The sequence below is a fragment of the Tachypleus tridentatus genome, chromosome 7 (assembly GCF_004210375.1).
Source record: "Tachypleus tridentatus isolate NWPU-2018 chromosome 7, ASM421037v1, whole genome shotgun sequence".
In the NCBI taxonomy this organism is placed as follows: Eukaryota; Metazoa; Arthropoda; class Merostomata; order Xiphosura; family Limulidae; genus Tachypleus; species Tachypleus tridentatus.
In genome coordinates, this window is record NC_134831.1 from 120,223,353 (window position 1) to 120,250,168 (window position 26,816).

A 26,816-nucleotide genomic window follows, 5' to 3' on the forward strand; every position below is an offset into this window, starting at 1 on the left:
CTATACAACAACACAAACTGTTGGTCTTCTGAAGCAGTCAATTCTGGTCTGTAACTACACATATTTTAAACCTAACAAAACTACGTGATATAACACTACAAGATAGAACATAAACCGGAACATATAAAGCTAATAGAATAATAATAAATCTCAAACTGAGTTATGCTCACTTTCCAAGATTTTCAGTGTTGTTTCCGATCTGTTTGTTTGTTTGCTTGTTTGTTGTTGTTTTTCCTGCATATTTCACCTTGCTTTAATGTGGTTCATAAACACTTACCCTGTTTCTGGACGGATGTAATGGAAGGTAGAAAATGAACCGAGTTTGCTTGTCTTTCATTCACCGTGCTGAAACAACTGATGGCGCTACTGGTGCTCTCACGATCGGAATCTGAGGCAATAGAAATACAAGTTCAACTGATGCAATGCATAAAAACGTCCACAAACTGAGCCGATTCTCGTACTCACTTTATTAGAATACAAACACAGCAATAGTGCCGGTATTATTATAGAAAACATATAATTACACTGTTTAACAAATTCAATTTTATATACTGTTCTTTCCACCACACACGTCACTTCTCTGCTAACACAAATCTTGTAACTTCCAGCAGTTCTTTATTAACGAGATATTTGTTAATGATGAAGTTATAGATTAAGTTTCGTTATTTTGATTCAAAGATTGTATCCGTTTCGTCTGTATGGAGCGCTAACACGTTCACACGTGTGTATATTACGTCATTGTATAATACTACGTAAAAGAGCTTCACTGCGATACATACCACACAGAAATGCTTGTTTAAAAAAAAAATGTTTATAAATATTTTAGTTTATTTTGAACTGAAGAAAAAAATGTGACGGACTTGGTTTAGAGTGAAACGATTTATGTGAAAAGGTCAAATATTGTGCTTATTTCCAAAGGTTTTTTTGGTTGGTTGTTTTTTTTTGCGAAAGGTCCCTTACAACGAAAGAACACGTACATCACACAAACGAACAGACACACGAATGTGTGTTAACCTGCTGAATTTACTATTTCTAAACAGAACGATTGCATTATGAACTACGCTGAATTAAGTGTGTGGTGCCTAAATTACTGATAACCCTTTATAAGACCAATGTCTAACCTGTGCATGAATACGAACTCGGACCAGGAATATCGTGACCCCTAACGTGTTGCCAAGAATCTGACCCTTGATCTGGCCAAGGAGCATGCTGATGTTGACCTTGGTGAAATGGTGCTAGTGACGTCAGATTTTCTTGTCGGTCTTGTATAAAAGAAAAAATACAGAAATTACCGCTTGAAAAATAAGTGATCTTTTTCCCAAAACGAAAATATTTTACAACAGACAGGTGTAATATCAGTACATATTCACGTCGCCACAATAACAATACATTTGATTCAAAATTTGGTTTGCTTTGAATTTCGCACAAAGCTAAACGAGGGCTATCAGCGCCAGCCGTCCCTAATTTAGAAGTGTAAGACTAAAGAGAAGTGGAAATGACTGTCACATTATAACGCCCCCACTGCTGAAAGGGCAAACATGTTTAGTGTGACGGGGATTCGAACCCGCGACTCTCGGATTACAAGTCGAGTGCCTTAACCACATGGTCATGCCGAGCCCGTTTGATTCAACGACTTCGTTCAGTATAATATACGTTCGATAACAATACCAACACATCAGTACACGTGTTGGACAAACCAGCAACAACAAACTGTTGATTTTATTTACTTAGGCCCTCACCGTTTCGCTTTACAACGTCTTCAGGAGCGTTCCACTAAAACAAACCATAATTGGCAGTACAAGGTTTCAAATGGTTTAAATAATGAACACTATTTTACTACTTGTTCTTATATAAAACATTTGGAGCTTTGTACTACCAGTTTCGGTTTGTGTTTTAGCGGAACGCTATTGGGAAAAAAACATGTTGGTGTTTGTTTCTACAGCGTGTTTGGAAAGTCACTGTGCAGTTTGAAAGCAGCGATAACAACATTCATTCAGTCTATTTCAAGCTAGCAACTGATAGCGGTGTTTAGAAACAAAATAAGAAGGATCCAGACCTGTATTGGTCACTTTCAACATTGTTTATAATTGTCATTCTTATTTACCTCCTGTATTCTATATTGAAACTTGTCTGTCGATAAATATACTCTTCAAAACAAGAAACGCAAAAGGGATATTTTTGTTATTTTAAAGAGAAATATATGTAATAACGTTAAAAGCTCAGAGTATGTGATGTTACACGTGTTAAGGCACTGATTGTCAGACCAAAATGACAATAAAAGTTGTGCACTTTGAAAACGGAGGAAAACATCGGATTTTTCGGCAAAATGCATTCGTGTCCAATAAATTTGTTTGAGAGATCTGCATGTTCTGCAAGTGCAACATGTGCAAAATCCCTATAAAAGTGACGGGTTCTCGGTTTCCATAGCTCAGTGTTAAGCCACCGACACGCAATACAGTTACGCCAAGACTGACTGAAGCACAACGCAACAACGCCATTGGTCGATTGGAAGCAGGCAAATCTCAATCAGATGTTGCCAGAGCTGTGAATGTCCACCCAAGCACCATCACAAGGCTATGGAATCGTCATCAACAACATGGATCAACTCGTGACCGTCCACGATCTGGCAGACCTCGTGTGACCACGCCCGCACAAGATCGCAACATCCGGTTACGTCACCTTCGGGATAGGACCACCACTGCGACGTCTACTGCCTCAACCATACCAGGGCTGCGTAGAATTTCCGATCAGACCGTACGCAACCATCTACGAGATGTAGGAATCCGACCTCGACGTCCAGTCAGAGGCGTCATCCTCACCCAACAACATCGTCAAGCACGGCTGCAGTGGACTCGGGCACATCGGGTATAGCCTCATCGACGATGGAGGCATGTTTCGTTCAGCGATGAATCACGTTTTATGCTTCGTAGGCAGGATGGAAAAACCCGTGTTTACCGTCGCCGAGGTGAACGTTTTGCAGCAAACTGTGTGCAGGATGTTGACAGATATGGTGGTGGCAGCGTTATGATGTGGACTGCCATCGCCTACAATGCCAGAACAGACCTTTTGCACATTCGAGGGAATCTTACGGCTCAACGATACGTCAACGAGATTCTTAAGCCCCATGTGCAACCCATCATGGTGAACGTCAACGACGTTTTTCAACATGACAACGCCCGTCCTCACACAGCCCGACTCACCACTGTCTTCTTGAGACACCACAACATCAACGTTCTTCCCTGGCCCTCCAGATCACCAGATTTAAACCCCATCGAACATCTTTGAGACGAGTTGGACCGACGTCTGCGACGGCGACAACCTCAACCGCAGGCTCTACCTCAGCTTGCAGCAGCTTTGCAGGCTGAGTGGACAGCCATTCCACAGGATGTGATTCGTCATCTCATCGCTTCCATGGGCATGAGATGCCAAGCAGTTATTGATGTTCACGGGGGGCATACTCGTTATTGACGTTGAGTGACGTTAAACTTCACCTAGTGAGCGTGGGCTTCGCCTTTGCAGACTTTGGATGTTCAGCAGTAAATGTGCAAAGTTTCACACATGCCATACAGAACTACCCGGAATAAACTTGTTAACAATTTGTCTCATATTTTGCTTTTTGAGTTTGTTTGTTTTTTTGAAGAGTATATATAAGTGCACAGTGACTTTCCGAACACCCTGCAGTATTAATGTATTTTGTGCACCAATATGTTAATTGCACATCATGCTTATTTAACTGATCATACACCGTCTTTAAATTGAAAGCCAAAAATCTACAAAAATTTGAAACCTGCCCTACTTCACGTATTTTGTTTTAACTCGAGTAGAAATCCTAAAACAACATACAATTTACACACCAAAAATTAAGGTAACTGAGAACACTCAAGTTATAAATGCTAACATAAAAACACACATAACGAATCATCTTTTAAAGCAAGATGATGATTGCAAAGCCTTTCTTGGTTTACACTTACCATTATGAAGACAGAAGATAAAATACTGCAATGCCTCGTATATCCTTTGGCCATATTGGGGATCCAACCGTATAAAATCATAATTGTCCATTTTCTCCAGGTCTCTCCCACAAAGATTGGTAAAAGCAGGCACGTTTACGTCTATAGTTTCCACTTTGTTTTCCGAGATCCACCAATAAAGCCAATTGACAACGTCCGACGGATTCCAGTCGAACACATTTTTATGCTTGAAAGACATGTCTGATATAATGTCCCGCAGGTCTAAATCTAGTATGAAAGTAAAATTACTCTTTGGTAAGTACTCGTGTCTTAGAGAACTATAAAAACATATTAAACAAAGTTGGAAGACGGCTCTAATGGGTAATAAGGAAAACCTTACTAGAAGCTCAACACAGCGACAGAGGTACATCGTTTGGACAACGTTATCCAATGATGATTAAACCCCATATAAAAGTCGTCTTCAAATGTCATTATCTCGAAGTACAGCCCTCTTCTTCAAATTCAACAAAATTATTCATCGATAGATTTCAATTGATAAACTATTCGTGTTCGAACTTCTAAACAGATTCCTTTAAACGCATAAGAATGTACAAGATACAAGCTTGTAAGGTTTGTTTGATTTGGAGAGAAGTCACTGGAGTTATCTGTTGTGTCAACCACGGAGAATTGAACCCCAAATGTGAGCGTTGTAGCTCCGTAAACTTACCGTTGTCCCATCAAAAGACATAAGTTGACAGTAAGTGAAGCCTACTTTCAGCGATGTTGAGAAAACCCACTTGTCAACCTGACGATGACCGAAGAAGGTCGAAACGTTGTTCGCTCCTCATCGTAAAATATTTTCTCAACCCAAACGAGCCGTTTTTACACATATATATGAAGCCTACTTTGTCATTAATATTACACTTGTCAGACGTATTATAACTTTTAAACGTTGCATTCACCACAGAGTTGTCTCCCAATGGTACAGCGAAATTTTGCGGAATTACAACGCTAAAACCGGGTTTCGATAACAGTGTTGGACAGAGCACATAAAACTCTGTGTAGCTTTGTGCTTGAATTCAAATAATACCACCATAGTATGGTTCTAAAATTATAAACTCTTCTAAATCTTAAAAACCCTTTGCTACGAGATACGTTGTATGACATAATATAGTATCAGTTTAAAATATCTTGTTCGTCCATATCAGTTTTAAAAAGTGCGAACATAACTGATACGTTAAATGTTTTTTTTTGCGAAAGTTGAATTTAAAACGAGCTCAGAGAAGCAAAGAGTATACACATAGTTTCGTTGTTTCTACTACAAAATTAACAGGTTTCGTTAAACTTGTAGTGAATGTCATGGCTGTTATTTTATTCTGTTTTTGAATTTCGCGCAAAGTTACACGAGGTCTATCTACGTTAGTAATCCCTAACTTAGCAGTGTAAGACTAGAGGTAAGGCAACTAATCATCACCACCAACCGCCAACTCTTGGACTACTCTTTTACCAAAGAATAGTGGGATTGACTGTCATATTATAACGCCCCCACGGCTGAAAGGGCGAGAATGTTTGGCGCGATAGGGATTCGAACCCGCGATCCTAAGATTACGAGTCAAACGCCTTAACCCAACTGGTTATGCTATTATTTCAGAGACATTGTTCTCTTATTTCGTGAAATTATAAATACTGCATGTAAAGAAACCGACGTAATCAACTGTTGGTGTCTACAGCTGACTGGTACAGGAAAAGCTTATACCTACTTCCTGGTAGATGTTTACAGTTTTATTTTATATCCACCACGTTCTCTTCTATATATTCGCGATGTTAGTTACTCTAGGCTATTCTTTTTCCATTCATTTGTATCCTTCTTTAATTCTAATAATTGGTCTGGCGTGCGACTCGTAATCTGAGGGTCGCGGGTTCGCATCCCGGTCGCGCCAAACATGCTCGCCCTTTCAGCCGTGGGGGCGTTATAATGTGACGGTCAATCCCACTATTCGTTGGTAAAAGAGTAGCCCACGAGTTGGCGGTGGGTGGTGATGACTAGCTGCCTTCCCTCTAGTCTTACACTGCTAAATTAGGGACGGCTAGCACAGCTAGCCCTCGAGTAGCTTTGTGCGAAATTCCAAATCAAACAAACAAACAAACAAACAAATCTAATAATTGGAGACGTATTACTGAAACTTCGTAAAGGCTCCACATTTACGCTTCGCTATCTTATTCGACGAGTTTTAATCCGCAAGCTCGAGTGAGGCAGATTTATTTTTATTTTCAATTCTAGGCAGACAAAAGAGACAGTCGATCAAACGAGACATTCCCCAAGTTAAGAGTTGAATGGAATCTAACATCAATCTTTAATGACATCACGTAACTTCCCGTTATTTATTTTCTCGCAAGCCGCACATGCGTGGAATGTATCTTAGAACTATCATCAAAAACTCGTGTTAAAAATATGACAACTTATGGGAATGTACATTAAAAAATATCATATTAAAAACACTATCCAGCACGCACGCTTTGAGGAACTTCACAATCTAAGAATGTAAAACTAATGATTTAGTTTTATGATTTAAAGAAATTCATATATTAAATTGGACTCGATCCTTACATTAAGATCAAATAATCCACGACTACTTAGAACTTTTATTTTAACTAAGCCACGAGTTCCCAAAGTTATTGTAACTCGGGTCAGATCGTAAATATTTTTTGGTAGTTGTGCGTATGGTATCGGAATCAACTTGACCTTTAAATTCGAACAGTAGGTATTAACACATGACCTTTAAACTTGGGGTGCCCAACATTAGTTTAACAGTGGAGAAACTCTTAGTAACGTAAGTACACCCTGTTGTCCTCGTGCACAAAATTATGACAATTGGATGTGGTCCAGTAATTTCTCACACCATTTTAAACCTCACGTCTACTGGTCAATTTATAATAACAGTACTAATACCTCAGTGTAGCTTAATATGTAAAAGTATTTTTGTCGCATTGTCCACCAACCTACCAACAGTAAGCCTGGGAGTATATAACGATAAAATTCAGGATTGGATCCCTGCATTGGGCGCAGTAACAATGGCTCCTTGAGCAGCTGTCCTTTTAAGGAAAACGAACAAAAAAGTTTATTGTAGGCATATTCACATGGACTTGTCTCTCTCTTTGTAAGAGGCAACGAATGTAAAACCAAGAGAACAAGAAAACAGCGCCGTGAATAATTAGCACGTGCCTATGTTCCGAGCTTTTCGATTAATTTTAACCAGTTAAGTTTTGAATGCCCAAGGTTCATTATTTCTGTGATAATCCTGTAGAAGTGTTACAGTTTATTCACAAAATGTGGATGGGGCGGTAAAAATAACTTATGATTTGTTTTAGTATAATATTCCCGCCCCCCATGTGTTAATCGGCTGTTCTACTACAATATTCCCGACCCCATGTGTTAATCGGCTGTTCTACTACAATATTCCCGCCCCCATGTGTTAATCAGTTGTACTACTACAATATGCCCGCCCCCATGTGTTAATCAATTGTACTACTACAATATTCCCGCCCCCATGTGTTAATCAGTTGTACTACTACAATATTCCCGCCCCATGCGTTAATCAGTTGTACTACTACAATATTCCCGCCCCCATGCGTTAATCAGTTGTACTACTACAATATTCCCGCCCCCATGCGTTAATCAGTTGTACTACTACAATATTCCCGCCCCCATGCGTTAATCAGTTGTACTACTACAATATTCCAGCCCCCATGTGTTAATCAGTTGTACTACTTTAACCACCGTTTTTCTTTTATCACTGGCGCCGTTTGTGTTTTTTTCCTAGATAACTTCAACCTATACAACTGTTCTATTGATACGACTTTTGCCCGGAACTGAAGATCTCCAAGGCTTTTATCAGTTGTACGTAGAAACACAAACACTGATAAACAACCTATTATCAGTTGTACGTACACACACTGATAAACAACCTTTTCTTCTAAAGTGTATTTTACAGGTGCCTTTCTCGAAACGATTCTGTTCTTTAAAGGTAAGTAGCTAAAAACGGACTTGAATGGAACTTGGCTTTAACTGAAAAATAGAGCATACACACCACCATTATACCTCTGACTGGATAACGAATGGATATTCGCTGTAAAACGTTTATTAAATGTAACAACCGCAGCTACCATATGGACCACCAATTCAATGCTACAATCGTAGCTACAGTCAGTTTCCGTTCCATACCTCTAAGGCTGGCACAGTCGTTTTCTCACATCTACGATTGTATGTTTGTAATTAAAACACAAAACTACACAATGGGTTATCTATGCTCTGCCCACCATGGGTATCGAAACCCGGTTTCTAGCGGCTCGAGTCCGCAGACATCACGTTGCGTTTTGGGAGAAGGGGGCTTTTCACCCCTAATTAGACGTTTTTTGTTGTTTTTTTACAAATATACTAAAAATGTATTTTTCAGAGCAACCTACAGAATAGGAAATACGGCTTGTGCTGGTTTCTGGAATAAATAAAATACAAACCAAGCGCACAAATGATTAAAAGTCCTTACGTAATGCAATTTTCTGAAGCCAGCGAAAATACAATATTGTATTACAAACAAAGTTGAACGATACTTGGTTTTAATTGAAAAATAATATATGTAACACATGCTAGCAAATAGTGATAGTGAAGGCTTACATTTATTTTATTATTGCTGTGACTAAAGTAAGTCTCCACGTTAAAATGTAACACCAATATAATACTGTAAATTGTAATGTTTTGTTTTACGTTTCCTAATATATGACACTTAATTTTACCTGGCAAATCTTTTGAAATGTGATGAAAAATGGACTTTCTTAAATTTCTCTGCAGTATTAACTTTACTATTTTACGAATAGTTACAAAATATGGAAAGAGGGCCACAGAAACTTTAAATACATAAACACCTATTTTTATAATCTTAACTTCAGAAGTTTTAGAAATACATTAAAATATACATAGTTTTTGTGGATGGGGGGTGGCAAAATCTCCACACACACATTAAGGTCTGGAAACATGCGAATTTTAACACTTCAGGAAGCGATCATTCCAAAGAGGTTATAAAAACTGAAAAAGTGACGTCAGCAGATGATGGGATTGAGCATCACTTACCATCTAATGGTGTCAACTGACTGTCCGCTAATGGAGTGTTTAAAGTGTGGTTGAAACTTGGTTCTAAGGCTTCACTCAGACCAGGACTAGATTGAAACATATCGTGGACTGGATATATCCTCTCTGTTATTGTCTCATCGAGTTCAAAACTTTGGTCGCTCATAAAGTACTGCAAATACACAAAAAGTTTAGCACTTAAATGGTGTATCTTGTCGTTTATATGCAGTATTACATATTATAACAAAACACCTTCCGGAGAAAGCCCTGTTAAGAAACGCGTTATAAATCTGTTGTGTTTCACTCCCCACCGCCAACATCTCGATTTTCTTGGTTCAGAAATTTATGTAATTGTAAATTTGTAAAGTGTCTCCCCCTAAGTAAATTTTATGACGACTTAAATCACAATAAATTACATTTTATGAGCACTTATTTTAAAAATAGTTGTATCAAATCTAGGTCGTGAATTTTAACTATATCGCAGCTTGTAAAACAACCACGTCATCTAAGTCACACTCCTTATACGATCTGTTCTCCGAGCAATGTTTTACCATGATTCCTTCTTACGTATTTTGATAATTTTCATTTTAATATCTTTACCAGTGGGTTTGGTGCAGATAGCCTACTTGCTTTGTGCCAATTAATAAACACCAACAAATCTAACAATGCAAATAATAATTACAGTAACCATATGTAGCACATACATGACACAAGTTATTTATAAATCACATGTTTCGGTAAAAAAAAAAAAATTCTAGTAAAAACAAAATGTGAAAAAATTCACACACTAATTTTCCTTACAAATATAATTTTTTTTTGTCTATTAAATAATACAAATGAACAGCTAAACTTAGAAAGCTATATTACAATAACCTCGTATGTCTATTGTATATACGAAAGGTAACACTTTTATATTACTATTTTGTACTGCTTAAATATTCAAACACGTTTTAGTCTTAATTTAAGATGTTTTGTTAAACACTTAAGGAAAAACATAAAACACGACTATTTTATATAAGAGTTGGAGCCCAAAACCCACCTGTGGTGAATACATCAAGTTTTCTATGTCTTGCTGGTTGATCATTTTAGATGGAAAATTCTGAAGTCTTTCGTCACTGTAAATATTAAATATATGAGAAATAAATACAAAATAAGGTGGATGCAGGTATACATGAAAAAGGTGATTATAAGTGTGAATATATACGAAAAATCATGTTCCAAACAACTTGATAATTGTTAAACACACGTAGATAAAAACATTTTGTAGCAAGTAAAATAAACACAACAACACTCTGAGCGTTGAAACAACGAGGTCTCGATTTAGGTCGACCGATAATAAAAATATTCAAAGATAAAGTTAAATAAGCAGTGTCCGACCACCTTTGGAAAATTAGGGTGTTCCAGAACGCACCTTCATGTTGCTATTATCTTACACCTGTTTAAGGTAAACCCTTAACAAACATTATTGTAGGTGAACAAGCTAAGTAGTGAAAAGAAAAACTAAGAGGAAAGGACTTAAATCCGGACCTTTGGCTAAAGTAGCCAATATTTCACCCCAAAATACATGCAAACTAACCCTCTTTCCGGTGCTTCGTAAAGTTTTTGTCTTAAGTAAGAAAGTTTGTTACTTTACGTTGTTGTAGATTGATTTACTCATTTAGACTATCTCTCTCTCTCTCTCTCTCTCTCTCATACACTTCTTTTTTTAATTTCGCGCAAAGCGATACGAGGTCTATCTGCACCAGCTGTCCCTAATTTAGCAGTGAAAGACTGGAAGAAAGGAAGATGGTTATCATCATCCAGCGCCAATTCTTTTACCAACGAATAGTGAGATGGACAGTAACTTTATAACGCTCCCATAGCTGAAAGGGTGAGCATGTTTGGTGTGACGGGGATTCGAACCTGCAACCCACAGATTGCGAGTAGAACACCCTAACCATTTGACTATGCCGGGTGTTTTTTGTTGTTGATTTGCATTATTATTTCATATTATGAAATAACGAAAGGAAACTTTCTAAGAAACATATCGGATTTCTCACTTACAATAAGCTTTATTAGAAGTTTCGTTTCATTAAGTCATGATATGTATAAAATTCGAGTTATTTACATTTAACAGTTTTCGAAAATATTAAAGACAGTTTAACTTGTGAACAACTACATTATTATTGTAGTTAGTTTTTGTTATTATTATTTGTAAAATGAAGTTAATTCTGCTTAGACTAAGTTTCGTTCTTCTGTGAAATACATATTACGTAACGTCTTTTCAATAACAAAAACTATTTATTATCAGTTTGATCTTAAACGTTCAATTCTACACACGTACCTATGAGTTGTGAAAGTACCATTACCAATTTAGGAACATGTACATTTATGTTTACAGTCTTAGAGTCGAATGGTGAAAAAAACAAACAAACTCGTAACATTAAGATATGTTTGATGTGAGTAATCAATAACATTGCCGTACAACCAGCAATGTTTCGAATCAAACAACGTGCATTCTGAAGTGTACTACATGAGACGACACCACAAACAGATTATGTAACTGTCGGTGCTCATTACTGCTCTATTAAGCTGAATGTACCTTTTCAGTCTTAAAAAGCTATTTCTTTAATGTTATGGTAACATACTGCGACCCCACGTTTAAAGACAGAAACACTGGTATAAATGTTATCTTCTTCCATTATTTCATTACGTAACTCTAGCCCTTATTAGTGTTAATTTAACGTAAGTAACTCAAATGAGGAATCGTTTTAACATTGTTAGAAGTGTGTAAAATTTAAAAAAGTCTTAAAATAATTTATCTTGACACAAACCAACATGTTGTCATGACTGGTAGAATTAGTAAGCCGGTACAAAACAACTGTAATCACAACCCAAAGGACAGCTTGGTATTAATGCTCTTACAGGAGAAAATAGAATTCCCAGGATATTACGAAAACCAAACACTGGCATAATGCCAAAAAATGAAAAATTAATACAAGGTTTAACGAGAAACTCCTTCCGGTTTATGACGAAGTCACATTTAATATACAAGTCACAAGTTCGAAACTCAATCTTTTCTTTTTGAAGGCTAAACCATTATTTAGGCACACTTTATCCATAACATTATCATAAACCACAAGTCGCGTCGTTACAGAGGTACTTTAGGCTTAGTAGATATGACGAGGTTTAGGTTCTGGGCTGTCAATAAAAGGTTTCAGGTTACACACTCCAGAAACCGGTATGAAACCACTGAGACCAAAACCATCATCCACAATTCATGTTCCTTTAAAATCAACCTCCGTAAAAAGAAAAAAAAAAACTACGGGTGGGAAGAAGAGGTATAAATGTTTAGCAATAAATCAAGTTTGTCTTTTTAGCTAAACCGCAAACAACATGATTATAGTCCAAGCGCAAGAATCTAAAAGACATGCATGATTGTAACTACTAAATAATTAATTTACAGGTTCTATTAAAGGCAAAACGTACAAAAGTATTTATATTTGCCATAAGACATTATGTCAGGCCTATTAGCGTTAAAAATATAATAGCCTTAATGTAACGTCTTGTGACAAACAGAATTATATGTCTCGCTTCTGAAAACTCGTTTATACCATGATAGTTGTTGTCGTAACAAATGGCCTACATAGAGAGTGTTCCAACCACTACAGCGTCAGTTGTATTGAACGAAAAGTGTTGTCGACTGTATATGATTTATACAGTGTCCGAAACCCTGGGCATCCGCAGAACAAGGGGGGAAGTTCCCCTGGATATTAAAAGTTTTGCATTTCCTTAATTATAGCTTTCGTATTTTGTTATTGTATCCCCTCTACCTTCTCTGTAATATATCCTGTGGACACCCAGGGGTGAATTATTATTATTACAAAACTTCTTTAAAATCTTTAAAGGGTTAGATTAAAAAGATGATACAAAAAATAAAATAGGCCTAAGATAATGTCTTATGAGAAACAATTATATCATGTTTCACCAACTTGTGAAAGGCATTCACATTATGACAGTTGTTAATGTAGAAAATTATGACATACTGTGGTATCACTTACTCACAACATCAGAGACCAAGGGAATCTTACATCACATTCGTATGTCACAGACAACGGTCAGTTGGTCGGTTTGGTGCTTTATGGCGCCAAGCAACTAGGCTATCTGCGCCCCCAGACAACAGAATAAAATAGCACTATTTCAAACGTTCAAGACGTAGAGAAAATCCTTACAAATAATAAACCTTACTCACGGTCTGTTGTTATTACTAAACTGTTTTGATATAAAATTTCTCAAATATAGGCTGACGAATTAGGCTTAAATTTTCTTTAGTAGTTATAATCTTACAGGATATTAAAATCACTACTTATTGTTTGTTTGTTTTGAATTTCGCGCAAAACTACTCGAGGGCTATCTGCACTACTACTCGTTGTATCCTTGCAATTCACGGAGAGAGGTTTACGAAAGTTTTTTTGTTGTTTATTTTTCGAAATCTGCCATTTAAAAAAAAAGCAATAGGTAATATGCGATTTAAAAACATTTCACTCAATATTAATGTGTATCTTGAAAGTATGTATAAATAATGTATGAAGGGAAATTCATCAAATGACTGGCGGGATTTTAAAACGAAATGCAAATGTGGGATTAATGTTTTACCAGTTACGAATATACACTATCTTAAACATGCCAGTAATGCCTAAAAGTACATAGACTGTATGTATACACTTGGAATGAAAGAAGAAACTGGCCCGGTGGTTAAGGCACTCGAATCGTAATCTAAGGGTCGCGGGTTCGAGTCCCAGTCACGCCAAACATACTCGCCCTTTCAGCCGTTATAATGTTACGGTCAATCCCACTATTCGTTAGTAAAAGAGTAGCCCAAATGGTGGGTGGTGATGACTACCGTCTTCTCTCTAGTCTTACACTGTGAAATTAGGGACGGCTAGCACAGATATCCCTCGAGCAGCTTTGCGCGAAATTCGAAACAAACCAAACCCTAATGGCTATCTCCACTGACTGATCTTTATTTAGCCAGCAGCAATAAATTCTTGAAACATCAGGAATGTCTCTTAGTAGATTAAACCTTATCTGACAGGTTCAAATGGGATAGCCAAGACGGAGTTAGAAAACATACGAAATTACCCAACAGTTATAATAGGATGATTCGATGTAGAGTTTTCCATGGGTTCAAGAGCACAATACCGAAAGTATGCAACGCTTGTATATATCGCTAAAATATAGAAACACAGTTTAACATTAACCCGTTCTCTTTTCATCAACCAAAATATCTTTGTTTGGTTTCTAAGACTGGAGGGAAGGTAGCTAGTCATCACCACCCATCACCAACTCTTGGGCTACTCTTTTACCAACGAATAGTGGGAATAACAGTCACATTATTACGTTAACCACCTGACCATGCCGAGCCATAAATATTTTTGTGAAATCAGACTAATATTTTCGCAGTATCACCACACTTATCATGAGGTTTTCAGTGAAACTTAAGTGTTTCCTTCACATGTTCAGAATTTCTCCAAAATAACACACGGAATATTAGTTTGAATAATAGAAATGCAACACTGGATTGTCCTAGGAGTTTATTTTAAACACTTTTCCCTCGTGAAGCTGATAAGTGGTCATTACAAAAATAGTGAAAGAAAGAACTTTTTTTTCACGATCAAGATAAATTCAGAAAAATAAATCACTCGAGAGTAAAGAGTTTATTTATCTAGTTGGGCTGCTTCATTACTTTGTAGTAGGTGGAGTCGGAAGAAACAAATATATTCGTCCAAATTTATAAATCACCAACATACGACATAATGATGTTTTGATTATGATGAAAAGAACAACAGACAGAAGTTATCTTATTGTTTGTTTGTATTAAAACATAACTATGATATACTCATTCCAGATATGAAACCCTGTTTCTGGTGTTCCAAGTCTTCTGTTATGACACTGACTAGTAGCAGTCATTCCCAGAATCACCAAAGTTCGTGACATTTAAAAAGCATGTAGTACCATCTGAAAAAGGAAACTTTAAGTACATCAGGCATGGTTTCTGATTTTTACAACACTTAGAAACTAAAATATAGCTGTGAAAGTAACTCATCGAACGGAGAAAAACAAAGTAAAATATCTGCCACTACAGTTATATCATCTGACTACATTAATGCAGTGTGTGTGTGTGTGTGTGTGTGTGTGTTTATAATTAAGCGCAAAGCTACACAAAGTGCTTTCTGTGCTATGCCCACCACGGGTATTGAAACCCGGTTTCCCGCGGTTTTAGTCCGCAGACATATCGCTGTGTGTAAGAGACACAGTGTTAAAACCATTATTTCGCTATTACAGTTTTGGCGGTGGTGGTTTGAGTTGTTGTTGTTGCTGAGGCACATTTTATAGAAAAAACAGATTTTAAAATGAGCAACAAATAATTTATTCAGAATGAATATTTACAAAAAAAAATATAAGCGTAACAATTATAGACTCTTTAACACCTGAGATACGACACCAATTTTTTTAGTTACCACCAATCGTTGTGTCCAGTAGATGTATTTGTGGTTTGATAATCCAAGTAAACAGATTTACGCTTTCAATTACTCATGATATAGTGATGGGGAGAAAGGTTCATGAAAAGATTATTTCGGTGACATTGTAGACCTTTTTACGACAGACTCCTTAGCTCTTTCAAACAGTCACCTAGTGAGTCAGCAGTACGTTTACAGGTTTACCATGGTAGAATACGAGGTTCAATACCCAATTCGTTGTGTATGTATGTACTTAAAACAACTTACTATTCAAACATGCTCATCGGCGGCTTTATGACAAGTTCAATGCCTATATTTCGCGGTTTGATCCCTGCAGCGAACATTGTACAAATAAGATAGTAGGAATTAGCATTTAATATAAAAAAACACCCCTCGTAAGGAGCCACCCGCCACAACAAAAATATATTAACATTAGTCATAATGACGTAAGGTTAGTTTACGTCCTGTGTAGGAAAAACAAAAACATGACAAACTGGTAAAATTTATAAAATGAAATACCTAGACAGTAAAGTTGGAGTTCCGTATGAAAAGGATAACTCGATAAACCAAAAGACAAATCTATTGTAACTCTGGAAGGGCGGGGGTACGTGTCTTGATCTATTGTAGCTCTGGAGGAAGGGGTACGTGTCTTGATCTATTGTTGCTCTGGAGGAAGAGGGTACGTGTCTTGATCTATTATAGCTCTGGAGGAGGGGAGTACGTGTCTTGATCTATTGTAGCTCTGGAGGAGGGGAGTACGTGTCTTGATCTATTGTAGCTCTGGAGGAGGGGAGTACGTGTCTTGATCTATTGTAGCTCTGGAGGAGGGGAGTGCGTGTCTTGATCTATTGTAGCTCTGGAGGAGAGGGTACGTGTCTTGATCTATTGTAGCTCTGGAGGAGGGGGTACGTGTCTTGATCTATTGTAGCTCTGGAGGAAGGGGGTACGTGTCTTGATCTATTGTAGCTCTGGAGGAAGGGGGTACGTGTCTTGATCTATTGTAGCTCTGGAGGAAGGGGTACGTGTCTTGATCTATTGTTGCTCTGGAGGAAGAGGGTACGTGTCTTGATCTATTATAGCTCTGGAGGAGGGAGTACGTGTCTTGATCTATTGTAGCTCTGGAGGAGGGGAGTACGTGTCTTGATCTATTGTAGCTCTGGAGGAGGGGAGTGCGTGTCTTGATCTATTGTAGCTCTGGAGGAGGGGTACGTGCCTTGATCTATTCTAGTCCTGGAGGATACATGTCTTGATCTATTCCAGTTCTGGAGGATACATGTCTTGATCTATTCCAGTTCTGGAGGATACATGTCTTGATCTATTCCAGTTCTGGAGGATACATGTCTTGATCTATTCCACATCTGGAGGATACATGTCTTGATCTATTCCAGTTCTGGAGGATACATGTCTTGATCTATTCCAGTTCTGGAGGATACATGTCTTGATCTATTCCAGTTCTGGAGGATACATGTCTTGATCTATTCCAGTTCTGGAGGATACATGTCTTGATCTATTCCAGTTCTGGAGGATACATGTCTTGATCTATTCCACATCTGGAGGATACATGTCTTGATCTATTCCACATCTGGAGGATACATGTCTTGATCTCTTGTAGCTCTGGAGGAGGGGGTTAATGTCTGTTTGTATGGCAAGAAAGAAATATTAAGCAAATTGTTGGAGTCGTTCCTGTTGCAACCAAAGACCTTGACAAAAGCATTTAGTCACAGCACAAACCTTTACCACCATTCCAGAATATCTACACAATTTACACCAGCCATGTTGCCGTCACATTAAATACAAACCTGAAAACAAACTCGAAACTAAAAAGATAACACCTGTTTGTTTATTCAGCATGAAGTTACACCACGGCTATCTTGTCTGTGTCCCACCACAGATATCAAAACCTAAGTTTTAACATCACAAGTTTTCAGATTTATTGCTGAGCGACTAAAGGAAAATTATTCATGTACACTAGCCATTTAGATCCATACACAAAAGTGAAAATACACGCTTTAAAATTTCATAAATTATAGCGCTAAACACAAACCTAATAGCAAAATAATACTTTACTTATTAATACAGCAGCTAGGTGTACAGAAAGACGGACGGGAAAAATTTTATTCGAAAAATTATTTTAGTTTACGAGTGCAATAGCATAAAGGTGAAATTGTATATAATAAATATTGAGCTTTCATATTATATCCTCTTTGAAACTGTACAACGAGAAAAACGATTTCATGAAAGATTTTTGTAAACACTACGGTAAGGTTGCAATGATTAGTAACCCATACGATTTATGAATTGTGGTTATCAATAAACATCGTAGTTAATTCGTGATGACGAGGGTTAGTTTGGTTCGGTTTGTTTTGAATTTGGCGCAAAGCTGCACGAGAGCTATCTCCAACAGCCGTCCATAATTTAGCAGTGTAAGACTAAAGGGAAGGCGGCTAGTCATCATCGTCCACCGCCAACTCACGGACTACTCTTTTACCAACGAATAGTGGGATTGATCGTCACATTATTATGCCCCCACGGCTAAAAGGGGCGAGCATGTTTGATGTAACGGGGACTCGGGCCCACGACCCTCTTATTACGAGTCGAGTGCCTTAACCACCTGCCCATGCCAAGCCAATTACGAGGAACCTACTTGAAGTAAAAATGTATTTAGGACGGCTGTTATGGGTATTAACACTTACTAATAAAGCAGAGAACGTTTCGACCTTCTTTGTAAGTGTTAACACTCACACCAGCCGCCCTGAAATACAATGGAATCAATTATTTTTTGTGTTAGTTCTTTTTAACTACTTCATAAACTGGTTAGTTTGTTTTTTTTCCCGTAAAATCTGGAGTGGTTCGGAATTTATCAATTTTTAAGTATATCTATACATTATTCTTTCCTTTTAGACATTTTATTTAAATTAAAAATTAATATAAATGATCAAAATATACGACCTCCATAAGCAGATGGCGCTTTAAAATCTCCAATATTTAAAAAAAAAAACTATTGCAATAAACTGGGTGAATATTTTAGAATGGTAAAAAACAGAATGTTAGCCCTAAATCTAATAGTGTTAGGGGCGAATTTGGGCTCAAAATAATATCCTTGATTTTAAGGATAAGCTTAGAATGTAGAAGCCATTTTAAAATTGATTGCTTTCTAATAACTTACATATACGGAAAACAATCTAAATAAAGTAGGCTTAAAACAAGTGGTTTTACAAAGGTCACACGCCCTATAAGTGTTTACATATCGTCTGTAATATTGCGAAATCGGGAATCTCAAAGATGTTTTGTTTGTCGTTAAGAGCGAAGTTACACAATGGGCAATCTGGGCTGCGTTCGTCACGGGCATTGAAACCCAGCTTTAAGCGGTGTAAGCCACAAAACTTACCCTTGAACCACTGGAGTATCATCGGACGAGTATTACGTCGTATAAATAGAGGACTTACGCCCACATTTTTTCACTAAGTTTGACAATTACAGCAGAACGTACGTCACACGTAGTGATCCAATAATGTAAAATAACTCTTCGAATATAGTTTAAAGTATAAAAACGTTAATTTAGAAACTAACACTAGCGAAACCAGTTTCACGTACAAAATATGAACAAAAACGTATCAATGTGCAAACACGAAAAACTTAAGCCCCTCACTATTAAGACCACCCCTGCTTATAATTACACAGAGTATTAACATAATCCTATTAAATATATGTACTTATATAATTTTAAATACACGTCGATGTATTTTCAGAGCATAATATACATGATGCTGGAGGGTAAAATACATTACTCCTCCCCTTCGGCAAATCTGATCAAGAAACAACAGTATTTACTTCCTTGGCCGTATGACAAACATAAGCGGATGTATATTGTTGACTGGCGACACATGCGTACAAATACATACACACGTAATGGCTGACGCAGCAAACTCCGTATGTTTGCACCCACGCTACATTTAACGTACTTACCATATCGATTTAACGCAGGCGTTATTTCAGGTTTAATTGCTTTGTGTGTGTGTGTGTGTGTGTGTGTGTGTGTGTGTATTTTGTCTATACTTTTATATGTTCGGCCGCTGCTTAAACATATCAGGTTCAAATGAAGGGCCCAGGCAGAGGTTTTAGCTAACGTGAAACAAGAGAGGGTGAGGGAACAGCGGTTAGTGTTAGATAATAGCTTCCAGGTTACACAAGTGTTACCTGTGTTATAATAGCCGGCTTTAATTTTAGATTGGTGTATTAGGCGGAAAGTAACTTATCAACAGCATCCGCTGCCAACTCTTGCGCTACTGCCACTCTTATAACTCACAAAAAAGGGCAAAGCACAATTCTTCACCAACGGGACGCGAGCAACGGACCATAGGATTCACAGACCAGTATGTTAACCATTAGGCCACAACTACACAAATATGGAAGTGTTAAGTAGATAACAGAATAGTTACGATCAAGGTTAGGCGGCCTTGTTTCCCGGTAACGAGTAGGTATAAACCTTACTCTGGGATCTCGTACAAAATATCGTGGTTTATCGTGAATCAAAATTTGCAATGAATTGGTAAAATGAAACATAACTAATCTATGTTTAAGGTTTGGTTTGTTTCGAATTTTGCATAAATCTACACGAGGGCTATTTGCGCTGGTCGTAAATACTTTACAGTGACAAACTAGAGGGAAGGCAGCTAGTCATCACTACCCATCGCCAACTCTTGGGCTACTCTTTTACCAACGAACAGTGGGATTGACTACACATTATAAAGTCTCCACGGCCAAAAGGGTAAGCATGTTTAGAGGGACGTAGATTCGAACTCGCGACCCACAGATTACGAAGCCAAGTGTATGTGGAAGGCAGACGCAAATAAAATGGTCAAAGGTACACTGAGGAGTGCTTGAGTACCAGAGGTCATTAGGAGATCAGATAGACTTTCCAAAGACATCTGTATAAACAAACTGTTTCTAGGTCTGTGGAATTTTTGTTGTTTTTTTTAATAGGTTTCTAACAATACCCCAATCACATACGAAAAGCGAAATCTATCGTCAAAGTCCTCAATTAATTCCACTAACTACATATGGGATTACCCATATATCTTAACATTGAAAAATTGTTTTTACCCTTTTATTTGTTGTTTACTTACATAGCATAATACACTTACGAACGGCATATACAATAAATCAAACAAAAACTTAAAACACACTTAACATTTTATAAAATATTATTAAAAGACAAAACTAATCAGGCAATAAGTGGCTGACTTGGTATTGTTAACTTAGTTTTATTGTAGTTCATAACTTTTCCACTAGGTGTCTTTGTTATTTGTTTGCATTTTCCCATAATATTCGTATCGTTACAAGTTTTGCTTTAATAATAAACGGATCAAACTTACATCTACAAATAGTGTGTTGTTAATAACGTAGTTTATAATTTCTGTGAATAACAATGGTTATATATATATATATATATATATATATATATAGGTATTGGGTTATATTTAACCGTAACAAACGAAAACAATGCAAGCTATTCTACTAATTAAACCTTTATCGACATAAAAACATTGTTTGTACTTCCACTCTTCGTTGTATATCTAAAAACTTAAACTAAATGTGCGAAAAGAAAAACAAACCTCTTGTACAGTTTGAGGATCATATGTAGGAACGGGAGATGATGCATGAAGGGGTGTCCACACGCGCACGACACGCGGTGTATGTCTCGTGCATTAAGAATTTGCTGAATCGCTATTACAATGTCGTCTTCTATTAGTTTTGTCTTATTATTCAACGACTGACGAGATCCCACTGACAGTACAGATTTATATGCCATGTTGGATTAACACTTATCTTTAACAGTTTGATTCGCGTGACTTGTCGCGTACCACTTCGGGAAAATTCCTTATCCAAGTCAATGTCAGTAACTTTAATATTCCCTGTGGCGACACCATTCGAGAAAGCGGATTTCTCGATTTTTTGTTAATCGTTTTTTTGTTTTGTTTTGTTTTTCACTGCAAACAAGGTTTAAAATAACTGAGTCCTCGTGGTCGTATCTTCGTTTATTTATTTAAAATTTTTAGGTGCGTGGTATTGGGAGAACAGGGGGCGCTGAAAGCGAAAGTGCGTTCACTTTTTTGTTTTTCGGTGAGCGTAAAACTTGGCACAGAAAAATTATTACACAAGTTTTGAAATAAGTAAATTTTAGTCACAGACTTACGTAAGTACACTGCAACGTAAATATATCTTTTAAATAACTTGTGTCAGTAGAAATAAAAAATGTACTACGGTGAATGTTTACCTGAAAAATAAATGTAAAAATTAAATTGTATTTTATATATAAATATGGTCCCTCTTTGTTTCTTCATTTTGCTTACCGTTTACATAATAAATACATGTACACTAATTTTAACATAAGTTTGAAAACTAATATTCATTCACTATATATTTCATTCCTACGCTTCAGGTTGTTTCTTTTCTTATTTTACTTTTAAATGGCAAATATGTGTTGTTTTTCCAAAGGATGTTTCGTTATTAGAGTTCCAGGTTGTCAACCATGAAGTAAGATATTAAATTATTCCTCCTTACTTTCCCTCTCTTTTTAATAAAGACGCGCCTGTCTCGTTAGAGGGCAGCACATACCAATCGATATATTTGAAAACCATTAAGTGTTTCTTATAATTAACACAATAAATACACTTGGATTAAACGGGGGAAAAAAATTAAATCATATTCATAACTTTGAAGACTAGAAACTTTAAAAACAGCACAATTTCCAACCTATTTTAGCTTAACAAATATAAATAAATAACTAAAAATGTGAAATAAATGTATACTTTGCAGGCAGTGACATAATAATAGATGGTTTAGAAATGCTATTTATAGTTCTGAAGCGAAAAGCAACACAGTGGGCTATCCGTCTTCTGCCCACCACGAGTACTGGAACCCATTATTAGCATCGCAAGCCAGTAGACTTTCAGTTGACCCACTGGAGATTGGGGAGTGCAAATGTTAAATACGTGAATATTAGAATATTTTCAAAAATATACAGAGCTATCCATAATTAAGTATACAGTTTCATAAGTTGAATCTATTGAATTGTTCTTAGGTGATAAGAACTGACTAATGACTGAAGGAAGAGGGTGCCGAAATTACCAGAAATAAGCAAAACGCTGGCACTGCCAGGATGGAGTGGACTGAAACGTTCTGGACTTCACCTCCTAACAATCTGTCAATTTATCGCATCTACGATAAATCCAATGCCACTGGCTCATTTGTGAATATTCATAAATCTGATCGACCCACAACTGTGTACACAAAGGAAGAGTAGTAGTTACTAAGTAGAAACATTCGTTCAAAGTTCTAATTGGCTTAAAAAGAGGACCTTGAAAAAACGACATGCAACGACGGATGGTATCTGTGGGTTTGAAAACCCATCGCCTTACGGTGATACATGGTATCTGTGGGTTTGAAAACCCATAGCCTTACGGTGAAACATGGTATTTGTGGGTTTGAAAACCCATCGCTTTACGGTGATCCATGGTATCTGTGGGTTTGAAAACCCATCGCTTTACGGTGATCCATGGTATCTGTGGGTTTGAAAACCCATCGCTTTACGGTGATACATGGTATCTGTGGGTTTGAAAACCCATCGCCTTACGGTGATACATGGTATCTGTGGTTTGAAAACCTATCGCATTACGGTGATCCGTAGTATCTGTGGGTTTGAAAACCTATCGCTTTACGGTGATCCATGGTATCTGTGGGTTTGAAAACCTATCGCATTACGGTGATCCGTGGTATCTGTGGGTTTGAAAACCCATCGCCTTACGGTGATACATGGTATCTGTGGGTTTGAAAACCCATAGCCTTACGGTGAAACATGGTATTTGTGGGTTTGAAAACCCATCGCTTTACGGTGATCCATGGTATCTGTGGGTTTGAAAACCCATCGCTTTACGGTGATCCATGGTATCTGTGGGTTTGAAAACCCATCGCTTTACGGTGATACATGGTATCTGTGGGTTTGAAAACCCATCGCCTTACGGTGATACATGGTATCTGTGGTTTGAAAACCTATCGCATTACGGTGATCCGTAGTATCTGTGGGTTTGAAAACCTATCGCTTTACGGTGATCCATGGTATCTGTGGGTTTGAAAACCTATCGCATTACGGTGATCCGTGGTATCTGTGGGTTTGAAAACCTATCGCTTTACGGTGATCCATGGTATCTGTGGGTTTGAAAACCCATCGCCTTACGGTGATACATGGTATCTGTGGGTTTGAAAACCCATCGCCTTACGGTGATACATGGTATTTGTGGGTTTGAAAATCCATCGCCTTACGGTGATACATGGTATCTGTGGGTTTGAAAAGTAAGTTTGGTTTGGTTTGAATTTCGAGCAAAGCTACACGAGGGCTATCTGCGCTAGCCGAGGGCTATCTGCGCCTGCCGTCCTAATTTTACTGTATAAGACAAATAGAAAGGCAGCTAGTCATCACCACCCTCTTCCAACTCTTGGGCTACTATTTTACCAACGAATAGCGAGATTTACTGTAACATTATAACGCCCTCACGGCTGAAAGGGCGAGCATGTTTGGTGTGACGGGGATACAAACCCCTCGACCCTCAGATTACGCGTCAAGTGCCTTAACCATCTGGTCATGCCGGACAGTTTGTAAATCTATCGCTCCAGGGAGATCTACGTTTATTGGGTTTGAAAACCTATCGCCCTAGGGAAATTCATGGTTTATTGAGTTTGAAAACTTATCGACCTAGATTGATCCATGGTTTAATGAAGAATGAACCAGAGAGGCAAGATCATTTTAAATTAGACTTCGGTGAACTCTGTGATCGTAGATCAAACTGTGGCTACCTTTAAATTGGCGGGACATGTAAACAGGCATAACTGACATACGTGATACTTGACCAGCAAATCAAATCAGCCGGGTGTCATCGTTTGGGATACCACTGTAAGCTTTGGTGACCTCGGTCCAACTTTCTTTGACGGAGCTATCACAAGTGATGCCTGCGAATCCTTATAGACATCTCTCCAGAGTTACAGCTGTGGCCGGATTTCCCTCAACTCCACTCCCAACAAAACGAAGCACCGCTCCGTTTCACTCCTGTGGTCCGCAACTATCTTGATGTAAATTTCTCTCAAAGATGGATGGGCCGCAGAAGCGCAATCGAGATGCTACCATATATTCCTTACATAAACAGAAAAGTAACCAACATTTGGCAAAAACTAGTAACAAAATATGACATTCCAGTTAATACGAAATTTATTCAAAAACCAGGCACAAAACTGAGGTTTATACTATGTAAAAACTACACTGACAAACACCACACCAACATTATTTATAAAATACAACGTGATAACTGCCACGACTTCTATATTGGAGAAACAAGTAGAAAAATTGAAACCAGATTCAAAAAACACGAAAAGTCACCTTTACACGTTTTCGAACACTGCAAGACAAATAAACACAACATAACCATAGAAAACACTCAAATACTAAATAAAGAAACAAACATAAACAAATGCAAAATTGAAGAAGCCTTACTTATACAACAACTCAAGCCTTAAATAAACCAATACAAAGAAACACCTTTATACCGATATTAATAAATATAATCCAACAACTAAGCGCGCCCTCTACATTTCTACACTCAGTTACACAACCCCCTTCAAACATGTGGTCAGCTATCGGTCAGTTACCTCCTTTCTTTGTGAACCTGACGATGACCGAAGAAGGTCGAAACGTTGTTCGCTCCTCTACATAGAGTTTTCTCTATCCATACCAGCCGTTTTTACGTGTACTGTATCAAAGAATGTTCAATTATTTAAAAAGGGCGTTTATAAACTTAAACCTCGTTTGGTAGACGTGTGTTAAGTCTAAAGGAGTTTAACGTGATTAAATAAATTAAACAACAATAATATGTATATGTTTCACCTTAAACATCTAATATTTCATATACAACCTGATGCCATGTCACATTCTAAGCAGAACCATGTGAACTACACACTACAATACAGATAAATTCATGTGAACCACACATTACTACGATATAGATAAAACCATGTGAACCATACACTACGATATAGGTAAAACCACGTGAACCACACATTACGATATAGGTAAAACCACGTGAACCATACACTACGATATAGGTAAAACCACGTGAACCATACACTACGATATAGGTAAAACCACGTGAACCATACACTACGATATAGGTAAAACCACGTGAACTATAAACTACGATATAGGTAAAACCACGTGAACCATACACTACGATATAGGTAAAAACACGTGAACCATACACTACGATATAGGTAAAACCACGTGAACTATAAACTACGATATAGGTAAAACCACGTGAACCATACACTACGATATAGGTAAAACCACGTGAACCATACACTACGATATAGGTAAAACCACGTGAACTATAAACTACGATATAGGTAAAACCACGTGAACCATACACTACGATATAGGTAAAACCACGTGAACTATAAACTACGATATAGGTAAAACCACGTGAACCATACACTACGATATAGGTAAAACCACGTGAACCATAAACTACGATATAGGTAAAACCACGTGAACCATACACTACGATATAGGTAAAACCACGTGAACCATACACTACGATATAGGTAAAACCACGTGAACTATAAACTACGATATAGGTAAAACCACGTGAACCATACACTACGATATAGGTAAAACCACGTGAACTATAAACTACGATATAGGTAAAACCACGTGAACCATACACTACGATATAGGTAAAACCACGTGAACCATAAACTACGATATAGGTAAAACCACGTGAACCATACACTACGATATAGGTAAAACCACGTGAACCATACACTACGATATAGGTAAAACCACGTGAACTATAAACTACGATATAGGTAAAACCACGTGACCATACACTACGATATAGGTAAAACCACGTGAACTATAAACTACGATATAGGTAAAACCACGTGAACCATACACTACGATATAGGTAAAACCACGTGAACCATACACTACGATATAGGTAAAACCACGTGAACTATAAACTACGATATAGGTAAAACCACGTGAACCATACACTACGATATAGGTAAAACCACGTGAACCATAAACTACGATATAGGTAAAACCACGTGAACCATACACTACGATATAGGTAAAACCACGTGAACTATAAACTACGATATAGGTAAAACCACGTGAACCATACACTACGATATAGGTAA

At 37.5% G+C, this 26,816-nt stretch overlaps 1 protein-coding gene across 8 annotated transcripts in view; it reads right to left on the reverse strand.

Annotated features, from left to right (window-relative positions):
- Positions 1-26,816, reverse strand: part of LOC143256494 (ETS homologous factor-like) — a 168,175-nt gene that overhangs the window by 8,419 nt on the left and 132,940 nt on the right. For 3 of the 8 annotated variants that reach the window (XM_076513788.1, XM_076513790.1, XM_076513791.1), the window contains exons 2-6: positions 10,112-10,187; positions 9,076-9,244; positions 3,972-4,238; positions 1,122-1,262; positions 278-388 (exon numbers count right to left, since the gene is read on the reverse strand). In XM_076513788.1, the coding sequence (XP_076369903.1) occupies positions 278-388; positions 1,122-1,262; positions 3,972-4,238; positions 9,076-9,244; positions 10,112-10,187 (764 nt within the window). Of the gene's footprint in view, positions 1-277; positions 389-1,121; positions 1,263-3,971; positions 4,239-9,075; positions 9,245-10,111; positions 10,188-21,187; positions 21,467-26,816 lie in introns of those variants that run through there. The other 5 variants (XR_013031386.1, XM_076513785.1, XR_013031387.1 and 2 more) reach the window with 4 other exon arrangements.